At 35.1% G+C, this 24607-nt stretch overlaps 1 protein-coding gene across 1 annotated transcript in view; it reads right to left on the bottom strand.

The window, feature by feature from the left end:
• RYR3 (ryanodine receptor 3) overlaps positions 1-24607 on the bottom strand; it is a 3250282-nt gene that overhangs the window by 876976 nt on the left and 2348699 nt on the right. The window contains exons 52-55 of the mRNA XM_044074157.1: positions 12753-12831; positions 2567-2656; positions 2157-2303; positions 1777-1839 (exon numbers count right to left, since the gene is read on the bottom strand). Of these exons, the coding sequence (XP_043930092.1) occupies positions 1777-1839; positions 2157-2303; positions 2567-2656; positions 12753-12831 (379 nt within the window). The remainder of the gene's footprint in view (positions 1-1776; positions 1840-2156; positions 2304-2566; positions 2657-12752; positions 12832-24607) is intronic.

Here is a 24607-nt window from a genome sequence, read left to right as displayed (position 1 = left end):
GAACCAATCTTACATTTTAAAAACACCATATAAATAACTTCTTTGGCGCCAAAACTATGTTTAAAAAACATTTAAAATTTAAAGAGACATTACCTCAATAATAAATTATTTCCCCCTACTCTATGATATTGACAATGAATGAAAACCTGTTAAAAATAATTACTAAAAATTACTAAAAATACATCGTATATGAAAAAAACTATGTAAAAATACAACATATGTAGAAACATATATGTTTTTTAAACATAGTTTTGGCGCCAAAGAAGTTATTTATATGGTGTTTTTAAAATGTAAGATTGGTTCTGAGGAAGTCTGTACTGCATACAGATGAAAGCACTTAACTGATCTCTACATCGACGTTTGGAATTGTGACCTGTGGATTTGCAATAAAATATTTTTTCCTGTTCGAGCCGTGGTTATTGTGGAGTGCCCACGCCAGCATTTTTGTTTTTTGGTTTCCAGTGTTGCCTGTTGTTTTCCATTAGGTAATTAGCCTCATGGCAGCAGTGAATTTTTGTTGCAGCCCTAAAAAAAGTTTGGATCTTTACTTTTACTTTAAGGTGTTGCATCTAAATGACTCCTACTTCATCCCTTGCTATTACTCTGGGCAGCTTATTCTGCCCTGCTTCTCTGTCAGAATGGTAAGTAAATGTCACAGTGGTACAACTTTACAACATGCCACCAGTTTGATGCCTCACCTTTTGCAGAGCCTAGTGTAGCTCACTGACTATTTCTGATACACAGTCTCTGGATCAGCATTAGAAATGGTAGCTTATTAGAGGGGAACAGCAGTTTTAGGATCTTGGATTTAACATCAGAAAACTCGTTTCTAAACCCATAGAACATCCTGCAGATATATCACCATCTTACCCTCAAGAAAATTCAAATGCCCATGAAATCTATTTATTTATTTCCAGATTATTAATATACTCAGATTTTCCTTTATGCATTATATTTGTTTATATACCATGCCATGTAGCTCAATCATTTCATTGCCTTACATGTTGTCCTTACTTTTCCAACCCTTCTAATATTATCTCTTGTTTTCTAAATTTTCATAGCATACTTAAATAGATCATTCATCCTACCTCCCATCATACCTCTCAAGTGTACCTCACTACGAGGAACGTACCTCATTTGGGGTCTTAAAAAGTTCATGTTCCTCAAAGTTCCACATTGAAAGAGTCTGTCACACATTCAATGTTAGGAATTTTTTAAGTGAAATCCATGGTAAATAGAAATTAATCATATTAATTCATTAAAGGATCTTCTTTATAAGTAAAACCAGCATATTTTAACCATCCTATGACCTTCCTAGTTGAAGTTGTTAGTAAGCCGTTAGTACATGTTCCACATTTTGCCCATTTGTTCCACATTATGAAGGCGAGTGTTCCTTATTTTGGAGATGGAAGGTTGAGAGCTATGCCTCCCATTGCTCAATTGCATTTTCTATTAATTCATGTTTCTCTCTGAGATATTCCCAAACATCTTTTGTTATTACTAGAGCATTTAAGAGGCTAGTTCATGTTTACAAATATGACAGTAACTATATAGCTCTATTTATTTATATTGTTTAACAGGCTGCTCTATTTTTTGATAAAAAAAAATCAGCAACCAAAAATAAACCAAAAATACAGAGAATAAAATGGAAAACAAAACATAAAATAGAAAGAAATAAGTAAAATGAATTGAGAATAAATATCTATTAAATATTTTTTTTTCTATTTTTGGTTTTCAGAACCAGTCACAGATGTATCAGGCAACACATTCACTAACCTGCAGCTCCCTGGAAAGAACAACGTTTGCCATGTCAAATGGAGCTGGAGTATAGCCATCACTCTAGGGAGGAAAACATAATTTAGAATGTATTTAGAAAACATATAATAGTATACTAAAGAATTTGACAGTGCCTGTACTTAGTATCTCATTGTAAGGCATGTTTATTACCTAACCTGTCTGGGGTATTTTTTTTTTCATTAAATAAGGTTATTTTATAATGCTATGACTTTATCCGGAGGCAGTCTTGAAGACAGAACAATGTTGTCTCACGAAGTCTTGGTCAGCATAAAAATGACATGAATGGGCACTGAAATGTATCTGTCCCACTCCAAAACTGTGGTGGTTATCTAGTTAATAGTTAAAGATCAGACCCTCACCTGGGTGGACTGGGAGATTTTGCGGAGCTTTTCACTTTCTCGCTGTTGAGCCATTGCCTCACCTTCTTTGGTTCTTTCAATGGTCCATCCCATGGCTAACATACTCTTAAGGGATTCCCTAATTGGCCAGCGATAAATTTCTTTTTCCTGTTAAGAAGATACATACCAGTTACATTAAAGTCACCTTAAAACATGAATACTGTTAAGAAAAGTGTTAAACTACATGTGCTATTTCCAGCTTAATTAGCATAAGCATAAAGATGGATATTTTTGAGAAACATATTAGCAAGGCAAAAAGGTATTAGTTAAGGAAATCAGACATATACATATACATTTAAATCATAAAATAAAAAAAGTTCACCAGAGAAAATTAAATGATTTAATTCATATGTTCAAGTTGCACTGGTTACCTTGTCAGTTAGTGTTTTGAAAGGCCGGATTAATGGATGGGTCTTTGCATTTTCATCCAAAGAAGCACCAAGTTTCCATCCACCCTGTATCTGCAGAGATATAAAGCATACAGAAATAGTGGGATTCATAAACTTATGTTTACTTTGAAGACAGTGTTTCCAAGCTGACTTAGATGCCCTAATGAAAACAGATGTCTGACAGTGCCTCTCTTTTATAAACACAAAACGAGAAAATTCTTTAATTAAATGCGAGCGCCATGTTTCAGTGGTCGAACTGATCACATGGCAGATTCTGCTATTTCAACCTTGCCATGAACCACATCATATGTCAACTGTCTTGTGGTTCTTTACTCACCTGGGTTTCTCCATCATATTCGTTTGACATTCTCTTCTTAGAATACACGAACTATGAAAAAAACACTTTTTACCTAACAGCAGCTTCTTAAAATAGCAACTTCTAAATGACTTAAGGGAAGATAAAACAAGATTTTTAAGAATAATTGTAAATCAATATCCTTGTGCAACAAATTAAAAAAAAAGACAATACTATCCTGAGACTAATAACCATGGGTTTTTTTTGTCTTTTACCCAAAGGTAAAGAGAAAATGTAAAAAGAGATGTCAACTTAATCAGTAAATGAAATGTGTCAAAAATGCAAGGCGCACCAGATTCTTTCAGTAACATGAATGTAGGTTATGCTTTATTAATTATTTAACACTGTCTGAGATGTACTGAAATTTTTTTTAGCATGCAATGTTTTGATAACATTCAAGATTTTCACTAAAGTTAGGTGATAATAATCATTGCATAAACAGTAAATTGTATCACTACAGTCAAACATATTAGGTAAGCTCAATAAACATTTCCATAGTAAGAGAAATTTGTGATGATTATTTAAGGCACTGTAGTAGGCATTGTCTTTTCTTCCTAAATATGATTAAATTATAACATTCAATGATTTGTCATATGTAACACAGTAACTAGTTTTCATGTCAGCTCAGTATATAATTAGAAAGCAAATCGAGATACTGAGTGTTTAAGGTAATTAATAAATATTATTACTTACTAACTTATACTGAACATGTATCTTATGTCATAGCAAAAAGCACAGCATTAAACGTAATAGTATAGAAATTAATAATGAATGCATGCCTCTATTATTACTTATAAATGAGTGTCCTCTTTCTCAATGACGTCACTGAGAATGTTACATGCAATGACTTGGTGGTTGTGATTTTCAGCATTAACTGAAGTTTTAACAATTTATGCCAGAATACGCTATGAGATTCTACTACTCCAAATGGCCAAGAAACTGGAGACCTACAATATAGAAAGTAGTACAGTTTTATCTCATAAGACAAAAACAGTTTGTAGGACCAGTGCTGGTGAGAAAAGTCAGAACTGCATGTTAGACTTGTAGAGGAAGCCTAATAATTCAGAAGAGGAGATAGAGTTGGAGATAAAGGAAGACCTATATTTTCAGCAGCAGGGGAAAAGGCTGAATATGGGGTATACAGATGCCTTTCTGTCACTGTAGTATAAGGAGAAATATAAACTAAGTCTAAGATTGAGTCATCTCTGCTGTAAAGTTACCTCCAAATCAATATATCCCTATCAAAAGTGCAAGATCCTGTCCTACAAGCCCTGATAATTTCAAATGCAAGCTGTGATTCTTTATCTCAAAGAAAAAAAAACAGTAATGGTTAGCAAATGTAAAATAAAGAGTAGTGCCTGTACTTCTGTGAATGATATAAAGAAAAACACTTGTCTTCATCAAATACATTCTACTGAAAATTGTAATATACAATAGAAAACGTCATAAGGAGAAGAATTAATAATTCTACGAGCTGTAATTCACAGAGCATAGCTCATGTCCTCCATTTCTGACACAATTAAAAAAATGTATACATATATTTTAAGTAGGAATTTGCCATATACATAACATTTACATATTTTTATAACAGACCATTTTAAATGGCTTTATATTGAAATGCTTGTTTTGTGAATCATTTATTTATGTGTATTTGTTTACTGGAGAAGAGCATTGATCTCCATGGACCTTTTTCACACTCAGCCCAAGAACACTATTTTGTTAACTGACTTGGTCCGACTCGCACCGTTAGGCAATACAGGCTATGAGAATCAAACCTAGAACCACAGGACCACAGGATAAAGATCGTTAACAACTCTTTAATCATCTATGACAGCTGTCAGGCTAAAAGTGCAGATTTAATTGAAGTCTGCTTACTCAATACATAACAGAGCATCTAAGGATAAAATAAAATAAAATAAAATGTGCAGAAAACAGAAACTAAAACTCAAAGAGTTCAGGCAAATACACACATTGCTTCTCTACATTTAATGTGGGCATGATATCCCATGTGGCTGTGCATTATTTCATATGTTAACTGTCAGATAATTTTATTTAAGCTCTGTGCTCTTCGGTGATGAGTATTAAATACTTAATAACACTACTGAATACTTAATGACCCACAGTCAAAGTTCTAATACTCATATGAATAAGAAATGAAGCTGCAAGTGGATGTGCTTAGAAACTGATTGCATGGTAGCAGAGAGTAAAAGTGATGGTTCATGCAGTTCATTCTGAGAAGAGAAGGCTAATCAACAAGATGTGACAGTGACCATTATAGGGAGAAACCCTTTTTAATACTTTATCAGTGAAACTTTTTAGGAACTAGGAGTAAAATCTTGTTCTGTCTTAAATGACATCCCAGTTGTACAGACCACTAGTCATGATATCACATGTAAGACATGCAGTTAAATTCAAAATACTAGGTAAAACAATAAAATACAATGTATGGAATCAACAAATATGTTTTAAATAAATAAAACAAAGAATGCAAGCCTTCAGACTGATTCACCTTTCTTCAGGCAGTAATACAAAATACTTGGTTGTTCATGGTATGTTTCAACATTTTAACCTTGGGCTAAACCTGAAAAGGGTCCAAGTACATTATAGTTCTACTCAATTAACAAGTGAAAATAAATAAATAAATAAATATGCACACAAATAAAGCAATAGCATCTCAGTAATAATGTATATCTAGAAATGCCAGCAGTTGCATGCCAGTTAAAATGTGATACTGCTTTGGTTCAGTCTTTCCTAACTTCAGCAGCTGTAACTTACTACTGGCTACTGTTTTAGTTCAGTCTTTGTTCAGTCTTTGTTATTACTGACTGAAGAAAAAAAAAACATTCTCTGTCTGAAAGTTTGCAGGTTGTGTTGTTTATTTATTGTATTAAAGTACTCACTGATTTTATGACTGGTGTTTTATTATTTTTATGAAGTATTTTCTTAGTGGTGCTTTTTGTGTCTATTTTGGATTTATTAGTCTAAATTCTAAATATTGTTTTGACACTTGAATAACAAAACATAAGCTCTTAATAGTAATTTAGAAAAACAAAACATATAAAGTGTTGTGAGCTTAAAATGGTCTATGTGATCAGTTTGACAGAAGGCAGTTGTCACATGTCATAATTACCAGCAACTGCCTACTTGAGGATGATTTGTACAACAGTTTACTAATGGGTACTAAGGTGACTCAGGAATATGGTCCTGAACTTAAAAAAGTAAAGGGTGCATCAATGGACAAGTATGTGAGGAAAGATGTCTGACAAGTATGATAAAAATGCATTTATGTATATATTTAAATTAATAAACTAATGGAGAGATACTTTTTTTTCTCCAAGGTGCACTAATCTTGGAACTAATTAGATTAAGTAATGAATGCAGGGAGGTAAAGCACCCTGCATGAGTGGTGCAGGAGAAGGGGGACTTTGCTTTTAACAGAAAAACAATTGACCAGTTTGTGCGAATTCCACTCTGTACTGTTTGTTTCATGGAAACAGCATTAGGACAGCTCTCTTCCGTGCCCATTCATTCAGCTCATGGCTCCACAGATCAATTGACAAAGCATTTCAATCCACAGCCACTGCAATTGTTTTCACATGGAACTGTTGCCCGCAGATTTTCTTTTCATTTCCTTACTGTGTTCACACTTTTCACTTTGGAAAGCAAGTCATTTTTCTTTGGAGCAAACCACCAATTAATGTAGGTTGTGGTGTCACTACTGGATGGACTTTGTTGTAGAACTTCAGACTATGGGAGATTATCCCATTATTCCTGTCTCACCTTTTAAAATGTTTCATATGCTTTTGTTTCCCTTTTCCAAACTAGGGCTACTTTGAATCTATCCAGTGTAATATTTAATAAACTGGTATTTAGGGGGCTTCACTCCCATATTCACCCTTAGTATATTTTGCTGAATTAATTTCTCTTAACATTAGAAGAAACTCCTGACTGTTCACATGCCTACTGTTAGTAAAGCATAGATAATCAATCAAATTAATTCCCAAAGTCTTCAACATACTTGAAGTCAGATGCAGATATCTTGGGAACTTTTGTCTTCTTGTGAGCTTTGTAGATTATATGCAACACTTAAGAGTATGCTAAAAAATGTCATACTTCTGGCCGATATCGCATCTTTTAATTCTCCATTTATAATATGCAGTGGTCCTCGTTTGACAATCTTCACAAGTATGACAAAGAAATTCATTTTTAAAACTGCTACAAAGTCTGGCATCTTTTACAAATGTCTGAGGTTTCCACTTCTATATGTTGATGCTCATCTCAGGTTTATGATATAATGGGCGTTCTCAGGCTACTTTCATTCTCTTACAGCTTTGTATAAAAGTTAGTGATGAAAATAAAATAAATTTGTGCCACCAACATCTAAGTTAACAAAAATATTCCCTTCAAAATGAACATATTTGTTTTAATCAGCAAAATAAAAAATACCACTGTTCCTCTTCAGGATAGATGTAACCCTATTAGATGATTTATGGGATGACAAACATTAAGCAGCTATAGCATCTCCTGAGTCAGAAGTGCTCGGCAGTTGATTAAAGATGTAGGGATCACTAATTTTAAAAATATTACAAGACTGGGTTGCTGTCTTGGAGCAATCAAAATAGAAGTCATCTCTTGCATTTTTTTACTTTAAAAATGAAACAGAAAGCTAACAGAAAATGGCAGTTATGTACTTAACATAATAATAGTTCCTTCCATCCAGATCTGTTCAATATGACTACTGTAGTGTGGCAACAACCTGGTCTACATTGCACACCTTTGAAAATAGTATTCTTAAATTAAAGGCACTGAGTAGATAGGTATAAGTTTGAATGGAATCTACAACAATAATTATTTAGAGTTTATTATACTGGTAGTAGCTGATGCCATCTTGTTTATATTTATAATATATGTATAATATTTTACAAAAGCTGGTTCCAATTATATGTTTGTGTTCACATTTACAATACTTGCATGTAACTATATATATATATATATATATATATATATATATATATATATATATATATATATATATATATATGGATAGATACATTTTTATGGAGGTTATAATTATATTTAAATGTTTTAAGTATTTTTGAAATTCAGAGTATATGTACAAATGTATTTATACATGTATATGACTTCAGAGTGAATAAGAGGACACTTGAGTTTGTGTTTATATCACTTCATGTCTAAACATGGCCGCCAATTTTAAAATGTATTTAAAGGGTCATCTAACACTGTTTTTGTTATGTCTGATGAAGTTTACTATTTTATGTAAATGAAAAGCGCTTCACAATTAAATAAGGCTTTTCATTTATTATTCTGGACTACCATAGTGTTATTTATACAATTTGTTTAGTTATTTTTTTTTAGTAGTATTTTGTGTCAGCAGTCCATTTATAATGGGAAGTAAATCACAACCGCTGTATACACAGGATTTACAGCAGTTGTTTGAGAAGCTTGTGGGGCTGATTCAAGGACTCACTCAGTGTGTGGAAGGGTTGGCTGTTGTGGTGGATGAATTAAGAAGCGGTACTAATTCAGCGTCATCACAACAGAATACAAAGGCTTCGCATACCATGCAGCAACCTCAGCATATTCAACAGCTTTAATCAGCTGTTATACATGAGCAGGAGAATGGTTCACAGTTTATTGATGATACGGCAGCTTCATGATTGGCAGATCAGCAACAGGGTGCTTTATCTAGCAGTAAGCACAGTGATAGTAATCAGTGGATTGTTTTGGATGTAATTAATATGCATGTTAATCCTTTCTACCAATGGGTTAATACGCAGCAATCTCACAATACTTTCTCTATCATGAATGGGCAGAGACAACTCTCACTCCCTGGATTGAATGTGAATGGTTTAGTAGGTAGGTCAACATCTATTCCACATAACACTAGTGTGGGCCGTAATGAAGGCAATTTTCGTAATGATAATGCCCCTTGTAATAATACCAATCACCTTGAACAGGGGAGCAAACAAGGTAGTAGTATTTTCTGGAAACCTTCACCGTTGAATGAATGGCTTATTGAGGGACAAATTAATACCAGGGCAAACTTAAATAGCCAGAATGAGGGAGCAGTTATAAAATCGTTGCTTGGGCAGCTTGATGTGAAATTGTTCAAACTGAAAAAGTTGCAAGCTGAAAAGATTTATTTAAGAGACTGTATTGTGAATAAAGTTGTTCCTAAGGGCTTACGCACATGGCATTATCCCTCAGGACTAATAGAAAATTCACCTTTGTATGCAGAACTTTTGGCAATGTATGACTAACATGGTTTTGAACTACTAGAAATGCTCATTAAATATAACACTAAAGAGGTGGCAGAATTGCTTACAAAATGTAACAGTTTGGAGACACAATTGCAATCAGAAAATAATTATAACAGATATAAATATGAGCATCAGAGGATCTATGGTAGTATAGAGCAAGTCCTGTCTGAACTTAAATGCAAAAAGCAGAATAAACTGCAGAGGAACAAATAACAATATAGTAAGGGACAGGCATATCCAAAAACACCAAGACTGAGGTCTAATATAACAAATGCTGTTAATATTAGTAGTAATAATGACTATGGTCAGGCACAGCAGCACCATATAACACCTAATTATGTTCTCCAGGATGATCATCAAGGGATGGACTTTAATTTATAAGATGAACATTTTCTGCGGCTTAAAAGGTCTGAAAGGATAAGAAATCGTAATCATCAAAATTTAAACAATAATAACAATTGGACTGGACAGAATCAGAGGAGGGGAAGGTTTCAATGCCAAAAAGAACTAATGGTCATTTTACACCCATCCTTAGTTATGAAGAGGTTGACCATACTGTAGGAATGAAAGCTGATCAATTTGACAGCTCTACAGTGTTTATAACAACTTTAGTCAGATTGTATGGAATGGACAGTAAGGATATGGCAGTTATGCACTTACCATAAAGCTGGATTGTTTCATCCAGCTCCATCAGGTATGACATCCTTCCCTCAATCTCTCTTCCAATTTCTCTATTCTAAGAATCTGAAGGACCTGTATGGTACTTTTAGCAACTTCTCTATAAGCAGGCAGCAAACTGGATCAGAGGAAAGATGTTACTCAAGGGGATTACGAGAAAGAAAAAGTTTTAAGAAGCTTGAGGCTAGAGCGCTAGCTGTGCCAGATCAGATCAATTAAGTGGCTGGAGGACCCAGAAGTTGGACTGGATGGACCAGATGATTAGGATCTGCATATAGTCAAAAAGTCATTATTTTCTTTGTGAACTCAAGGCTTCTATAACATATTTGGAAGGGCTTGGACATATAAGTTCATAGGTTCATAGGTAGGTACTAGGCTATTGACCCTAGGGCCTATATAAGCCTAGCCAAACGGTACCCTAGCTTTTGCCACCCAAGAAAATTATTTTCCTGTGCCCCTGTCAAGCATAACCACAGAAGTGATCCCTGGGGTGAATTTCCTATCTCCCATCTGCGCACACATATTCCCCTGTTTTTGATTTCACAATGTGGTGCTTTGCACATAACATCTAAAAACTCCAGTGTCATAAATCCCATAGTCATAAATGCTTCTTTTCAGGAGTGATCCAACTGTGCTATCTGAAACCCAGAAGTTTCAGGACTGTAGGACAAAGGTCATTAGCACCTCATAACCTTAAAACTGTGTATTCATTTCAAAGCTCTGAACTAATTTTGTAATGTGGAAAATTTAAAGCAATAACCTGCACTCAGAACTCAAAACCAGTCATTTTTCTGTTACTTTGATCTTATTTATCTAGTTTCCACATTTGAAGATATGCATTATATTTACATTCAATGAAGACATTTTAATATAGTGTCATCCAAGAAAGTATTTAAATAGCAAAATGAATAAAAACGTAGCAACAAGTTTCAAAGTAACACAGCTAGCAAATACAGCAGCATTTATCCACACATAATATTGTTCAGCTGCTGTCAACAAATATAGGCTGTTGCTTTATTTTATTGACCAAACAAACTATACATAATACTGTATGACGTGTTTTTTTTTCTTTCACTTGACCCTGTAAAAAATTGGATTACATTCTTTAAAACAATATAAGGTTAAAATGTAAACTTAAAAGTGCTGCAACAGAATCAAAATAGTGGTTTAAACAAGGAGATGCTGAGAGAAATGGAGGCGAGATAAAACACAGCACAATTAAGAATGAAGAAGGACACAGCACAAGGTAAAATAATACCTCTTAACTCCCCCTAGACTAACGAGAATTGGATGGATTACTGGTGAGGGTGACACTAGACACCAGGGACACAAAGGTATTTTACACAAATCTACTTAAACAGTTAATGGTACAACAGGCTTTGTGACATGAATGACATATGGGAGAGTACAATACACCACAGACACTTTTATATTAACACCAAGAAGTCTTTCTACATATCACTCTAGACCACTTAAAATGTATCACAGCTACAGGTCACATATCACAATGCATTTTCTGTATAATAAGAAGAGTGAGACTCTAATGTCTGGCATTACAGACTAACTATAATCATTTGGGATTTATGAGACATGAGGAAAAATAAGAGGTAACACCAGGGACATTCTGTCGTCTCAGGGGCAGGCAAGAGGTATGGAGGTGTGTCTGTGTGTCTGTGTGTTTGTGTGTCAAATAAGTAAAATGATCAAATGAAATTCAGTTTGAAATGACTGCATGAAAGTTGACTGTGTAAGATCATTAAATACCAGAGACATGGGACTTTTCTCTCTTCTCTGGTATAGTGTAATCTTGGAGTTGGTATATATAAATTTGTGGCAGTGTGAAGGTATTTGCTTTTGTTGTTCTTACTTCAATTATTCTATTTTTTAATTTTTTTGCAATTTATGGGCAGTACTGAAGAAATTGATAATGCAACCCTTATATATATATATATATATATATATATATATATATATATATATATATATATATATACATATATATAGACAAATAAATATGTAATACATATATAAAAAACATATACATAGATTTCTACCGATATACATACAAATATACATATGGTTGTAAGTCAAAAAGGTAGAAAAGACATTTGGGTATAAAAATAGAGAATCAGAAATATATGGGAGCCCTCTCTAACTAATATAATTGTAAGTCAAAAAGGTAGAAAAGACATTTGAGTATAAAAATAGAGAATCAGAAATATATGGGAGCCCTCTCTAACTAATATACCATGCATATCTGCCTTAGAGGAACAATATCACATACATCATATTTTTAGGTATAAAAATAGAGAATCAGAAATATATGGGAGCCCTCTCTAACTAATATACCATGCATATCTGCCTTAGAGGAACAATATCACATACATCATATTTTTAAAGAAACAATTGTATTTAGAATATCAACATTGCTACCAACATTATTTATATCTATTAGTATTATTTACAATAGTTCATGTCAGTTTTACATCATTATCACATACCATTCATCCAAAACTGCACACACATGCACAGAAAGATGGCAGTTTCACTGTTGTCAACTTTGAAACTTGAATGAATGAGCACTCACAGATGTACTGCCAGACAGGAAGGAAGACAACAAAATTAAAATAAAACCAGGAAAAAAACAGGAAGATAGATTACTAGGAATAAAAAAGTAGAGCACAAAAATATACAGCACAACTCCCTGCAGCAACGGATAAAATGCATGATGAACGACTAATCAACATGACACTTGCATGAGCTTTGAGTAATTATTCATGTTTTTTTGCTACACAGAGAAATCATGTTTGTCTGGAGAAATAGTATTAAAATCAATGTTTATAAAAACTATTACCTTTTCAAATGCCCACTTGTCATGAAGGTGTTCTGCATATTTGCTGGCGATATACTCAAGCTTTTCTGGAAGTGAGAGACTGGAGAAAAAATAACCCTCTTAAAGGTTACAAAAACTTTAAACTGAAATCAGTACATCCACAGAAATATCTTAAAATTTTAAGGTAAATGTAATATTCATTTTGAATCTTGTAGTTTACAACATGAATAATCAGCAGAAGAAAAGTTTTGTTAAAGTACATAAGCTAACTAGTACCAGCACTCCAACATGATTATTTTTGATCCATGTTTTAATACCTTATTAATGTCTTTTGGTTCAGTGGTACACTTGTGTGCTAAGTAAAGCATACTTTGCATTCTCTCTTCTCAGCAGTACTGCTGCAATAAGATAGGAACACTGTAATGCAGAACACTTAGCGTCTGAAAAGCTTACAAATCTGGTTTCAGGAGCTGTATAAAGAAGTAATGAAATTTAAAAAAAAATACCCTGAAGTTAATGGAGGAAGTAGTAGTTTCAAAAACTCTTGAAAGAAATAATTACTTTTCAAGGGCCACACAAAGCAAATGAAAATAGATGAGAACTGTTTGACCTTCCATTCTGCTACTGCAAAAATGACACATTTGTCACATTTGACTTTTCCCTTCTTTCTCTCACCTATGTCTTTTCTTGTGCTTAACTTTAATTCTCGAGCTTCAGTGAAAATTTTGCCTCAGAAATTGTCAGTTGAATTATCTTCCATGTATCATTCATGCTCTTAGAGAATAAAATATTGTTTTATATTCACATTGACTCTAACCCAACTGCAGTCTTTTAATTTATTCAATTGCTAATTAAAAAGTCACATATTCTCAGAATCTTTTCTTCCAGGTTATATACATACTTTGACTTTAAGGTGACCTTGTATGATTATAGCTCAACAGCTGCACTGCATTTATTGTCTTTCTTCATAATGTTCTATTCTTTTCTGAGCTGCTACATTTTTAAAGTGGAGAACTACGCAAAACCCATAATGACAGTATTGCAAACAAGGCCTCTGTGATGAGCTGCAAACTGCCATTATTACTTCTTGACAGTTGTACATTGCCTCTTTCTATGCCTTCAGCATTTTAATGACTAATCTTAGATTTACTATTGAAATTACAAAATACCTGTGCTCGAATGGTATGTGTTTGAAAGGCACTTTTCCAATGGGCACAATGCTGAACCAGAATACATCGAATACACAACACCAAATGGGTAGTGTACTTTGAATATCTGAGTTTGGAATTGTAAGTGGAGATCGCAGTTCAGTGAGGAACAGGGAATTAACCCATTTCCTCACTGCAGTGCAATCTTGGAGTTGGAATATATAATTTGCAGGGGGGTGTGGGGGGCACAAGGAGGGCTTGCCCCCTGCAAAATAGTAAAATTCACATGCCATTGACTGTAGAGTATAATGGTACATTACAGCACATAGCTTGGGTGACTGACGTCACCTCCTACTGTGTTGAATACATCGAATTACGGGTGTCGATGTATTCAGTTTTGACTTGGATGCTTGTTCGATGTTGCGTTTTTCCACATTTCAGGTCAACATTGTGGCCGGTCGATGAATGCAATTTCAGGATTTCAATAGTAAACCCTAATCTTACGGTTTTGGCATGCAGTTTGGCTCCCTGCAAGTCATAAGATGTAAGGACCGTGGGTCCTCTTTCTAACTGGATGAAACATGTAAAGTTGTATAACATTTCTGAATAACAAACAATTAGATGAATTAATATTCACTTATAAATTATGTTGATTTGATGGAAATTGAAATTCAGTTACCCCATTCTACCTTACAGACCTCACTACTTTTTACTATCCTCCACTATGCAATTGCTCCTGGGTCCTTTCACTTTACTGCTTAATTTTGCATTTCAGTGTACTGAGCATGAAGTTATGGGAAAGAGTAGTGGAAGCTAGGTTAAAAAGGGACGTGATGATTAGTGATCAGCAGTAGTCAGCACTGTGTTTCATATACACATCTTCTTCAGTGTGAAATACTTAGTAAAGAAAGTGTGTGTGTACCAGTGGTGTGAACTTGGTGGTGTGTGTGGTGGGCAGATAGAATACCTCTGTGTTGTCCCTACCACCACCAAGACCTGGTGTTAATACCCCGAATTCCCACCCACCACCATTATGGTGTTTTTTGAATATATTTGATCTGATCAATATCTGTATGTATCTGTGGGTTGGAATTTAATATTGCATTGAGTGGTGATGGTGCAGGTGTTCTGGTATTTATGCCTTGGCTCAGATCTTGAGGTTCTTGTGGGGGGGTTGTTCTTTGTGTGCCGTTTGTGTGTGTGTGCTTTTGTGTAGTCCAGCGTGTTTGTGTGGGTTTGCTTTGTGTCCTCCCATGTGTGTTTGGTTTGTGGTCTGCATTTTTTTCTTGGGGCCAAGTCAGACTGTTGTGTTTTCTTTTGTTCCTGAAAAGTTAAATTTGATTAACAAATTGTCAGACTCAGTTTTTCAGACTCGTGCTCTGAATGTTTACTCCTGGCTTTCTTGCCAAGTTGCTGTGCTTGCTGCCCCTGATTTTCTTGGTTTTCTCTTTTTGTTTTGGCTGTTGGTGCCTTCTGTGCATCTTTGTGGTATCCCCGTGTGTGTGTTATAGTAAACAACTTTTTATTTAGCAACATATAAAATAACAAACTTTTAGTTACAAATTCTTTTTTTTTTGTATTATTATTTTTAAAAAATTTTTTTTTAGTTATTTAATTTTTATAAATTTTTGCTACCTTTGTTTATGTTTTTGTGCTTTATTTGATGGCAAGAACTGAGATCACTGAATATGTTTGAGGGCTGATCATTACATTCCAGATTTGTTTGTTTGCTGTATTCCCTCATTACTGTGTTTGACCACTGAATTTGTGAAGAGAATATGATAGCTATTAGCCATTTAAGTTTCTTCAATCTTTCACAGCAGGTGATTTGGCATAGTGGCATGTTGTTCTGACTATTTTGCACAGTGACCTTGGCAGTAAAACTTATGAAAGCAACAGTATTGGCCAGCTTTCTTGACTTATTTTACAAAAGTTTAAGCTTATGTTGTTCTGTGATTGTTTTCTTTTCCCCACTTTGCAACTTGGCTTTTCCCCTTTTTTTGCAGTTTGCTGATGTGCTTGAGTTGATTTCAGTAAGTGTAGTTGAGATTTAGCAACCGATTGCTGCAGTAGTGAGAGAGAAGCTAAGTGCAGATTACTTGTTGGTCTACATTGCTAGTAGCAGCTTTGTTTAGTGTTGCAAAATAACTTTCTAGGTTGTTGGTTCTACTCTGGTTGTTGAAATGCTGCTGTACTGAATGCTAAGTTACTCCACTGAAAGTTTAGCCATCATGCTGCCAATGTTTTTCCCTGGCCATTTATTACTATTGCATTATTAAAGCTAATATATAAACTTATTCTCAGGGGCATCAGACACTATTTTCTCATGAGGTATTTCGGTGGTGAAGTCTAACACTAACTAACCCTTCATTAGTTAGGATTTATTTATTGGGAATTATTTAGAAGGAATATTTTAGAAATTTTTTTTAGATACTTTTTAATTACTACATATACTTTTACATATATTGGTGGACTGTAGAAGTTTGACTACTTTTTGCGATGTTTATGTTTTGGAATGTTTTGTTTTTGTTTGAATGTTTAAAAAAAAAATGTTCATGTTCAAGGCAAAGCAAAGGTTTTTTGTGTGTTACATATAGCAATATGTAACTATAATTGTGTGTGTGTGTGTGTGTGTGTGTTTGAAAATGCCCACTTAATGTATTTTGTTTGTGTGTGTTTAATGTTGGTTCAAGGGCATTGAAGTTGAATTGTGTTTTTTGTTTGTTGTTTGCAAGCCAGATTTGTGTTGTGTGTAAAATGCAAAAAAAAACTTTCAAAAAAAAGTTCAAATTATCATAGAAGTAAATCAGTATGTACATTAGTGTTTCAGTATGGTTTCATGCCAGGAAAGAGCAGTACAGATGCAATGTTTGCTCTGAAAGTATTGCTGGAGAAGTACAGAGAAGGTCAGAAGGAGTTGCATTGTGTCTTTGTGGACTTAGAGAAAGCATATGACGGATGCCTAGAGAGGAGTTGTGGTATTGTATGAGGAAGTTGGGATTGTCAGAGAAGTATGTGAGAGTGGTACAGGATATGTATGAGGGTGGTGTGATAGTGGTGAGGTCTGTGGTGGGAGTGATGGATGCGTTTAAGGTGGAGGTGGGATTACATCAAGGATCAGCTTGAGCCCTTTCTTATTTGCAATGGTGATGGACAGGTTGACAGATGAGATCAGACAGGAGTCCTCGTGGACTATGATGTTTGCAGATGACATTGTGATCTGTAGTGAGAGTAGGGAACAGGTGGAGGAGACCCTGGAGAGATGGAGATATGCTCTAGAGAGAAGAGGAATGAAGGTCAGCAGGACTAAGACAGAATATATGTGTGTGAATGAGAGGGAGGATAGAGGAATGGTGTGGATGCAGGGAGTAGAGATGGCGAAGGTGGATGAGTTTAAATACTTGGGATCAATAGTTCAGAGTAATGGTGAGTGTGGAAAAGAGGTGAAGAAGAGAGTACAGGCAGGATGGAGTGGGTGGAGAAGAGTGTCAGGAGTGATTTGTGACAGACGAGTACCAGTAAGAGTGAAAGGGAAGGTCTACAAGAGGATAGTGAGACCAGCTATGTTATATGGGCTGGAGACATTGGCATTGACAAAAAGGCAGGAGTTAGAGCTGGATGTGGCAGAGTTAAAGATGTTCAGATTTGCACTGGGTGTAATGAGGGTGGACAGCATTAGGAATAAGTATATTAGAGGGTCAGCCCAGGTTGGAAGGTTTGGAGACAAAGCCAGACAGGCAAGATTACGTTGGTTTGGACATGTGCTGAGGAGGGATGCTGAGTATATTGGGAAAAAGATGCTAAGGATGAAGCTACCAGGTAACAGGAAAAGAGGAAGGCCTAAGATAAGGTTTATGGATGTGGTGAGAGAGGACATGCAGGTGGCTGGTGTGACAGAGCAAGATGTAGACGACAGGAAGAAATGGAAACAGATGATCTGCTGTGGTGACCCCTAATGGGAACAGCCAAAAGAAGATGAGTGTACTGAGTGTCAGTGACATCACTCCAGATCAGTCATCAAAGTTTTGTAATATCTTTCCTCATTTTTTCACTCCATCTATGGAATTAATATGTCATCCTATTGAATATCTTAATATCATTCACAATAAGGTATCGTTTGCCTTCCAGCGCTTGTATCAGACATTTCCTTATACATCAAACAGGGGCATCACATCCCTCATTTTGTGCTCCTCTGAATGAGCACTGTTACCCATGACCTTGTATTATTTTACTGGAATGAGTAAGGCTATTGCCCTGGGAGCCATTTGTATACATTTCCTTGATCACAGTAAGGCAATGAAATCTATTTCACAAAGAGAACTTTTAAATATTTTGAGCAGCCTTAAGAGTAAATAGTGAGGCTGAGATGCAAGCAAGTCACTTACTTAACACTTCACTTTTCCTATGATGAAACCCCTTTACTGTGGATCCTCTGAAAGAGAATTCAGGTGTTTACAAACCTTTAAATGAGAATTCCATAATTTAATGAACAGAAAACTAAACTCTATGCAGTCCATTTTACAGGTGGGCAACCCAATATCTTTTTTTTTTTTTGTGGAGCTAAGTCAGAGCCAAGAGAGAATCTGGTATGATCATCAGTAAGAAAAGACTCTGAACTCATGTTACTTCCTGTTATTACATCATATACCAGGTCCACACTGCATTCCAGAAATTCTAACATCACTAATTTGCCATACTTACTTTGACCATAACTGGCCTGAACTTGGTTCTCAAATCTACAAAGAGGTTCATAGAGTTTTGGAGACAAATGTATGTCCTAGTGTCTGTCCAGAAGTTTGACTGCTGTTATCTCAAGTTAGAACTTTCACATACCCATGCAATTTTAAATACATTCAATACAATTTCTTGATTTTACAATTTTCCCCCCATATTGAATTAAGATCATTATTGGCTTTGGTTTCATCAGTTCTTAGCTATACTTTTCCTCAGTAAAAGGTATAGGCTATTTAATTTCCACAAATCTAGACTGATGATGCAAAGACAGGGTAACTGTCTGTGCTGTCACCAACCAGAGTTTGGGAATAGACCCAAATGTTGGTAGGGCCAACCAAGAGGAATAAGATGACATGACCGATGGTCAGCTCTCCTATCCTGGGGAGGGGGTTGGAGGAATCTGATGCCTGTGTAGCCTCTCAAGGAGACCAGGAGCATCACAGGGCATTCACTCATAACAGGGGGCAAAGATGAAGTCTTTGATGTCACTGCGCTAGCCACTTCCTAAGATATGGATTTTGGCTGGCCGCCATAAGAATGATGTCTCCTAGTTGCATGCATGCAGCTCCCAGTGGGATCTGTCACTCACTAGGACTACAAAATAAGTTACCACTAGGGTTAACGTTTCAAGGAGATGTGAGGGCCCACCCAGTTAGAAGGTTATGTCAGAATTACTTGGACAGAGCAATGAAGAAATCCATGAGTTAGATGTGCATGGAAGCTTGGACAACAGTAGGGGGGTGTACAACACCGGAAGTGGAATAAATCAAGAAAAAGAAATCTGCAAATGGCTGAGCAAACATTTATTTATGTGGATCAGAGATTTAGAAACCAAAGCTTGAGTTAGCCTGAGTTAATATTTCTCATGTGATTCTTGTGGAATTCCCCCTATGGGCTATGATTGGTTAAGAATTATTTTGATGAAATGGTAACAATACATTATTTATTAAAACAATCAGTTTATGAAGGAAAGTCATTTTAAGTACTCTGATGCAAACTATAAAATGAAATGGCATTTTTTGCCACTTTTATCAGACTTAAGAAGGGAGCACACTGTGGATTTCTCTTCATTCTTATGATATATCCAATCCAAAATAGGTTTTACCATTTAGTAGACAATCCATAATGATTTATATTTTGACTTTTTATAATGATTTCTGTTTGACATTTTACTGTTACAAGCTGGTTAGAATGACGGTTGGTGTTTCTATATCACAGCAGCTCTCCATTCTGATTTTTGCCTTCTGTAAGGAATTTTTGTGATTTTTTTTGTGGGGTGTGTGTTCAGTTTCTACCCGCTTACTAAATGTAGTAGCTGATTTAGTGGCTCTAAACTGTACTTACACATGTGTAGTGTATATATCCATATGTGTACTTTGTGTGTGTGTGTGTGTGTGTGTGTGTGTGTGTGTGTGTGTGTGTGTGTGTGTATGTGTGTGTGTGTATGGTGAGGGGCAGGAATCTCATCCAGGACTTACTTATTTATTTTATTTTATTTAACATTTGTTTACTGGGAAAGTCCGACTTGGAGTGAAGCCAATTTTCAGCGAAGGCCTGGGGAGAAATGCTCCAGATGCATGTCTTTGTAATGTGGGAGGAAACCACAGCACCCACAGGAAACCCACACAGACGCAGGGAGGACATGCAGACTCCACACAGAAGGCACCTCAGCCAAGAATCGAAACGGAGAACCACTTGCAGGGAGGTGACAATGCAACCACTGCACCACTGCGCCATCCATACTGCACTTACTTCAGCCTTATTTGCTTGTTGAGCTTTGGAAAGACTCTTTCTCCCCATTACTTAGACCTAGGCTAAGCCTGTAATGAAAATTAATGTATAAATAAAGGCTGAGACTTTATAAAACTAACTTTATTACTTAACTTAACTTCTGCTCTTTTTTAAGGTGAGTAGAACTGATTCTGCAAGGTTAAATTCAGTTAACATTAACATACTAATGAAAAAACTTGGTAGGTGATAATATCTCAAAACAAAAAACTTTTTTTTAAATGTATCTTGTGCTTTCAACCCACACAGAGATAGTCTAAATAATAAAGCATATTAAACAACATGCACCTTATATGCACACTGCAGTCATGTGACTTATCGCCTAATAACATATACTTATTATATTATTTACACTTGCTTATTTTTATATTTCTCCTTAAAACAAATTTTTAATTTCTTGCACTATTTAATCCTCGATAAACATAAGCATTTAATAAAATTTGCCATTTCATTTCTCTAAAAACTAGCTTATCAATCCTGTCACCACTGAAATCTTTGAATGGTAAAAAAAATGTTTTTAGGAACATCATTATGCTGTAAAAAATAAGGATGAGAATATTGTTTTGGGTAAACATTCAAGGAACCATGTTAGTTTTAAGAAATTAGCTTTTTACTTGGGTAGATCACATTCCAAAAGATATATCACCTCTATAAGCAATGACATTAAGCCAATAGCTATTGTTTTATCACTTAATCTTCGACAAGATCTCTTTCTGTTAAAGATCTCATGTAACCCTTTCTTCCTTCCATATTGTAAAACTAAAGTTGAGTACCCCTGAGCTTCACAGTCTTTGTATATCATTGGCTATAAAAGTTTACTTTGTAGTAATACTATACAGCTCAAAAATGGGACTGTCACCCCCAAAACACCCATTAAGAGAATTATGTTCCATGCCACCTTTGCTTTTATCCTGCCCAAAAAAAATACAAAAGTAACATTCTCTAACTGACCAAATCATTCTGCAGGGAGAGCAAAAAAAAGCCTTGTGAAATATACATTATCAATGGGCCCACTAACACTGTACTGACAGCATCCTTTTTTGCCATACCTAAATATATTCCTTTCCATTTTTTTACAAAAAAACTTCACCTTCTCTAAAATAATCATACTCCTTAATGACCTCATTGAAATATCCATCGTATCAGCAAATTTTAGACCCAAATAAATAACAGAATCAGGTTTTGTTAAAAAGGTATATAAGCTAATTATTGTAAACAAACAAATATAATTTATTTGTATAGTTCTCAATTTCTGTGTGTTACCTTAATAAACCTACCAGTCTTACACATGTATTTAATTCCCGAAAAGTAACAGCCAAACCCTGTTACAATAAAAGATCATCAGTGTACAGTGAACAATTGAATCTTAATCTCTGTAGCTTGGTATCTATTAGTTGAAATTTGCATTAATCTTCTTGTCTAAACAAAGGAAAAACAAATTTGGAGAGATTAGACACCCTTGCCTGGTGACTATTCACAAGATAACTACCAGTTAAAAGTGTATTCCCCAAATATATTCTGACTGTAGCCTCAAGATATATTTACTGAAGTACTCAGCAAACTGATCAGGGCATTTCAGATACAATACTAGTTGAAACATATGCTGCCAGTTCACCCTTGTCAAATGCTTTTTCAGCATCTAACCTCGTTATTAATAAAGAGTGTTGACTTACAGTTGTGTCTCCTATTAATATGTAAGTCTTCATCAAATTATCATGAGTGGTTCTATCAGATAAAAATCTTGTTTGGTATATGTCAATAAAGACATAAAGCATTTTGGCTACTCTAACTAAGACAGCAGTGAAAATTTTATAATCGTGCCTTTGAATAAATGCAGAGTAATTTAAGCCTACCTGAAAAGGTCTTTAGCAGGTTTCAAAATGATAGTAATTCTTGCCTGTCTCCAGGACAACTGAATTGAGAACATGGTTAGCCATGACTTGAAATTATTAAAAATATTTCTTTAGCATTAAGATATATTTCTGCAGGCAAGTCATCAGCGCCAGGTGACTTACCCTTACCCAGTTCAGAAAACAGCTATGGTCCTTCCTGTAGTATAAACTCCATCAATAACGAATCTGCCTAGAACTGGTACAAATTTTAAATAAATTCAACAAATTTCTTCATTTGTAACAATTGCATGATATCTGCCTCATATATATGTATATATATATATATATATATATATATATATATATATATATATATATATATATATATATAAACTCTTGAAAAACACATTAACATATCACCAGAGGTATTACAGTATCTCCCTGATGCTTTATCCTATTAACCATTTGAATCTCCTTGACAAATATTTTTATTTTATTAACCCTTCTATCTGCTGCTTGCTTTCTTAGTCTAAATGACAGATACTTTTGATTACTAGGAGTAATGACAAAGGGCCTTAGTTTAAGAGTCCTTTTTTTTCATTTTATCCTGTGTTCTGTCAAAACTCAAACTGCTCTCCCTGAGAGATAAATGAGACCACTCTCTGTTATGTATGGATTTATCCATAGGCATCTTTAATAGTAAAGGAGAATGATCTGAGAACACTATTGGGATGGCATCTATCCATAAAATAAGTATATCCCCTTGCCATTATACTTTGTTATTCTAGAGTATGACTTAAACCTGTATGAAAACCAAGTATACACTGGATGTGCCGGATTCAATATGCAGTGTATATCGACCATTCACACTGTATATACATATTCATATATGAATTTCTTTAAGGTAGGTGTCTTATTTATATGAAGACCCAAACATACATCATCACAAGCAAAAAAAAGCATATTCAATCACTTGACCTTATTAGTAGTCCCTCTTAGTTGACAATCCTGTCTCTAAGAAACCAAATCATTTCCAGTTGAGATGTTCCTGCTACATATATACACACACACACATATATATGTGTACATCTGTGTGTGTGTGTGTGTGTGTGTGTGTGTGTGTGTGTGTGTGTGTGTATATATATATATACATACATACGTATATATATATATATATATATATATATATATATATATATATATATATATATATATATATATATGTATATATACAGTGGGTATAAAATGTGTACACATCCTTGTTAAAATGCCAGGTTTTTGTGATATAAAAAAATGAGACCACAATAAATCATTTCAAAACTTTTCCCACCTTTAATGTGACCTATAACCTGTACAGTGCAACTGAAAAACAAATATGTTAGGGGAAAAAATATAAAAAGTAAAAAACATACAATAAGCTGGCAGCTTAAGTGTGCACACCCTTAAACTAATTCTTTGTTGAAGCACCTTTTGATTTAATTACAGCATTCGGTCTTCCTAGGTACACACCTGCCATCAATTAAAGAGACTCTGATTAACCCCAAATAAAGTTCAGCTGTCCTAGTAGGATTTTCCTCACATTTACTCAGTTGCCTGCTACAGCAAAAGCCATGGTACTCAGAGAACTTACAAAGCATCAAAGGGATCTTATTGTAGAAAGGTATCAGTCAGGAGAAGGGTACAAAAAAATGTCCACAGCATTGGAAATACCATGGAACACAGAGAAGACAGTCATCAAAAAGTGGAGAAAATATGGGACAACAGTGATGTTACAAAGAACTGGACGTCCCTCCAAAATTGATGAAAAGACAAGATGAAAACTGGTCGGGGAGGCTGTCAAGAGACCTACAGTAACACTGAAACAGCTGCAGGAATTTCTGGCAAGTACTGGTTGTGGACCACATGTGACAACAATTTCCCGTATTCTCCATATGTCTGGACTATGCGGTGGGGTTGCAAGACAGAAGCCTTTTCTTACACAGAAAAAACATCCAGGTCTGGCTAAAATTTGCAAAACAATACATCAAGTCTCCCAAAAGCATGTGGGAAAATGTGTTATGGTCTGATGAGACTAAGGTTGAACTTTTTGGACACAATTCCAAAAGGTACGTTTGGTGGAAAAACAACACTTCGCATTACCAAAAGAACACCATCCCCATGGTGAAGCATGCTGGTGGCAGTATCATGCTTTGAGGTTGCTTTTCTTCAGCTGGAACTGTCAAGGTGGAGGGAATTATGAACAGTTCTAAATACCAGTCACTTTTGTCCCAAAACCTTCAGGTGTCTGCTAGAAAGCTGAATATGAAGAGGATTTTCACCTTTCAATGACCCCAAGCATATATCCAAATCAACAAAAGAATGGCTTCACCAGAAG

The sequence above is a fragment of the Protopterus annectens genome, chromosome 6.part0, assembly GCF_019279795.1.
Source record: "Protopterus annectens isolate FY-2018-M chromosome 6.part0, PAN1.0, whole genome shotgun sequence".
NCBI classification, from domain to species: domain Eukaryota; kingdom Metazoa; phylum Chordata; order Ceratodontiformes; family Protopteridae; genus Protopterus; species Protopterus annectens.
The sequence above is the reverse complement of the archived record's forward strand: the minus strand, read 5'-3'. Positions and strand labels throughout refer to the sequence as shown.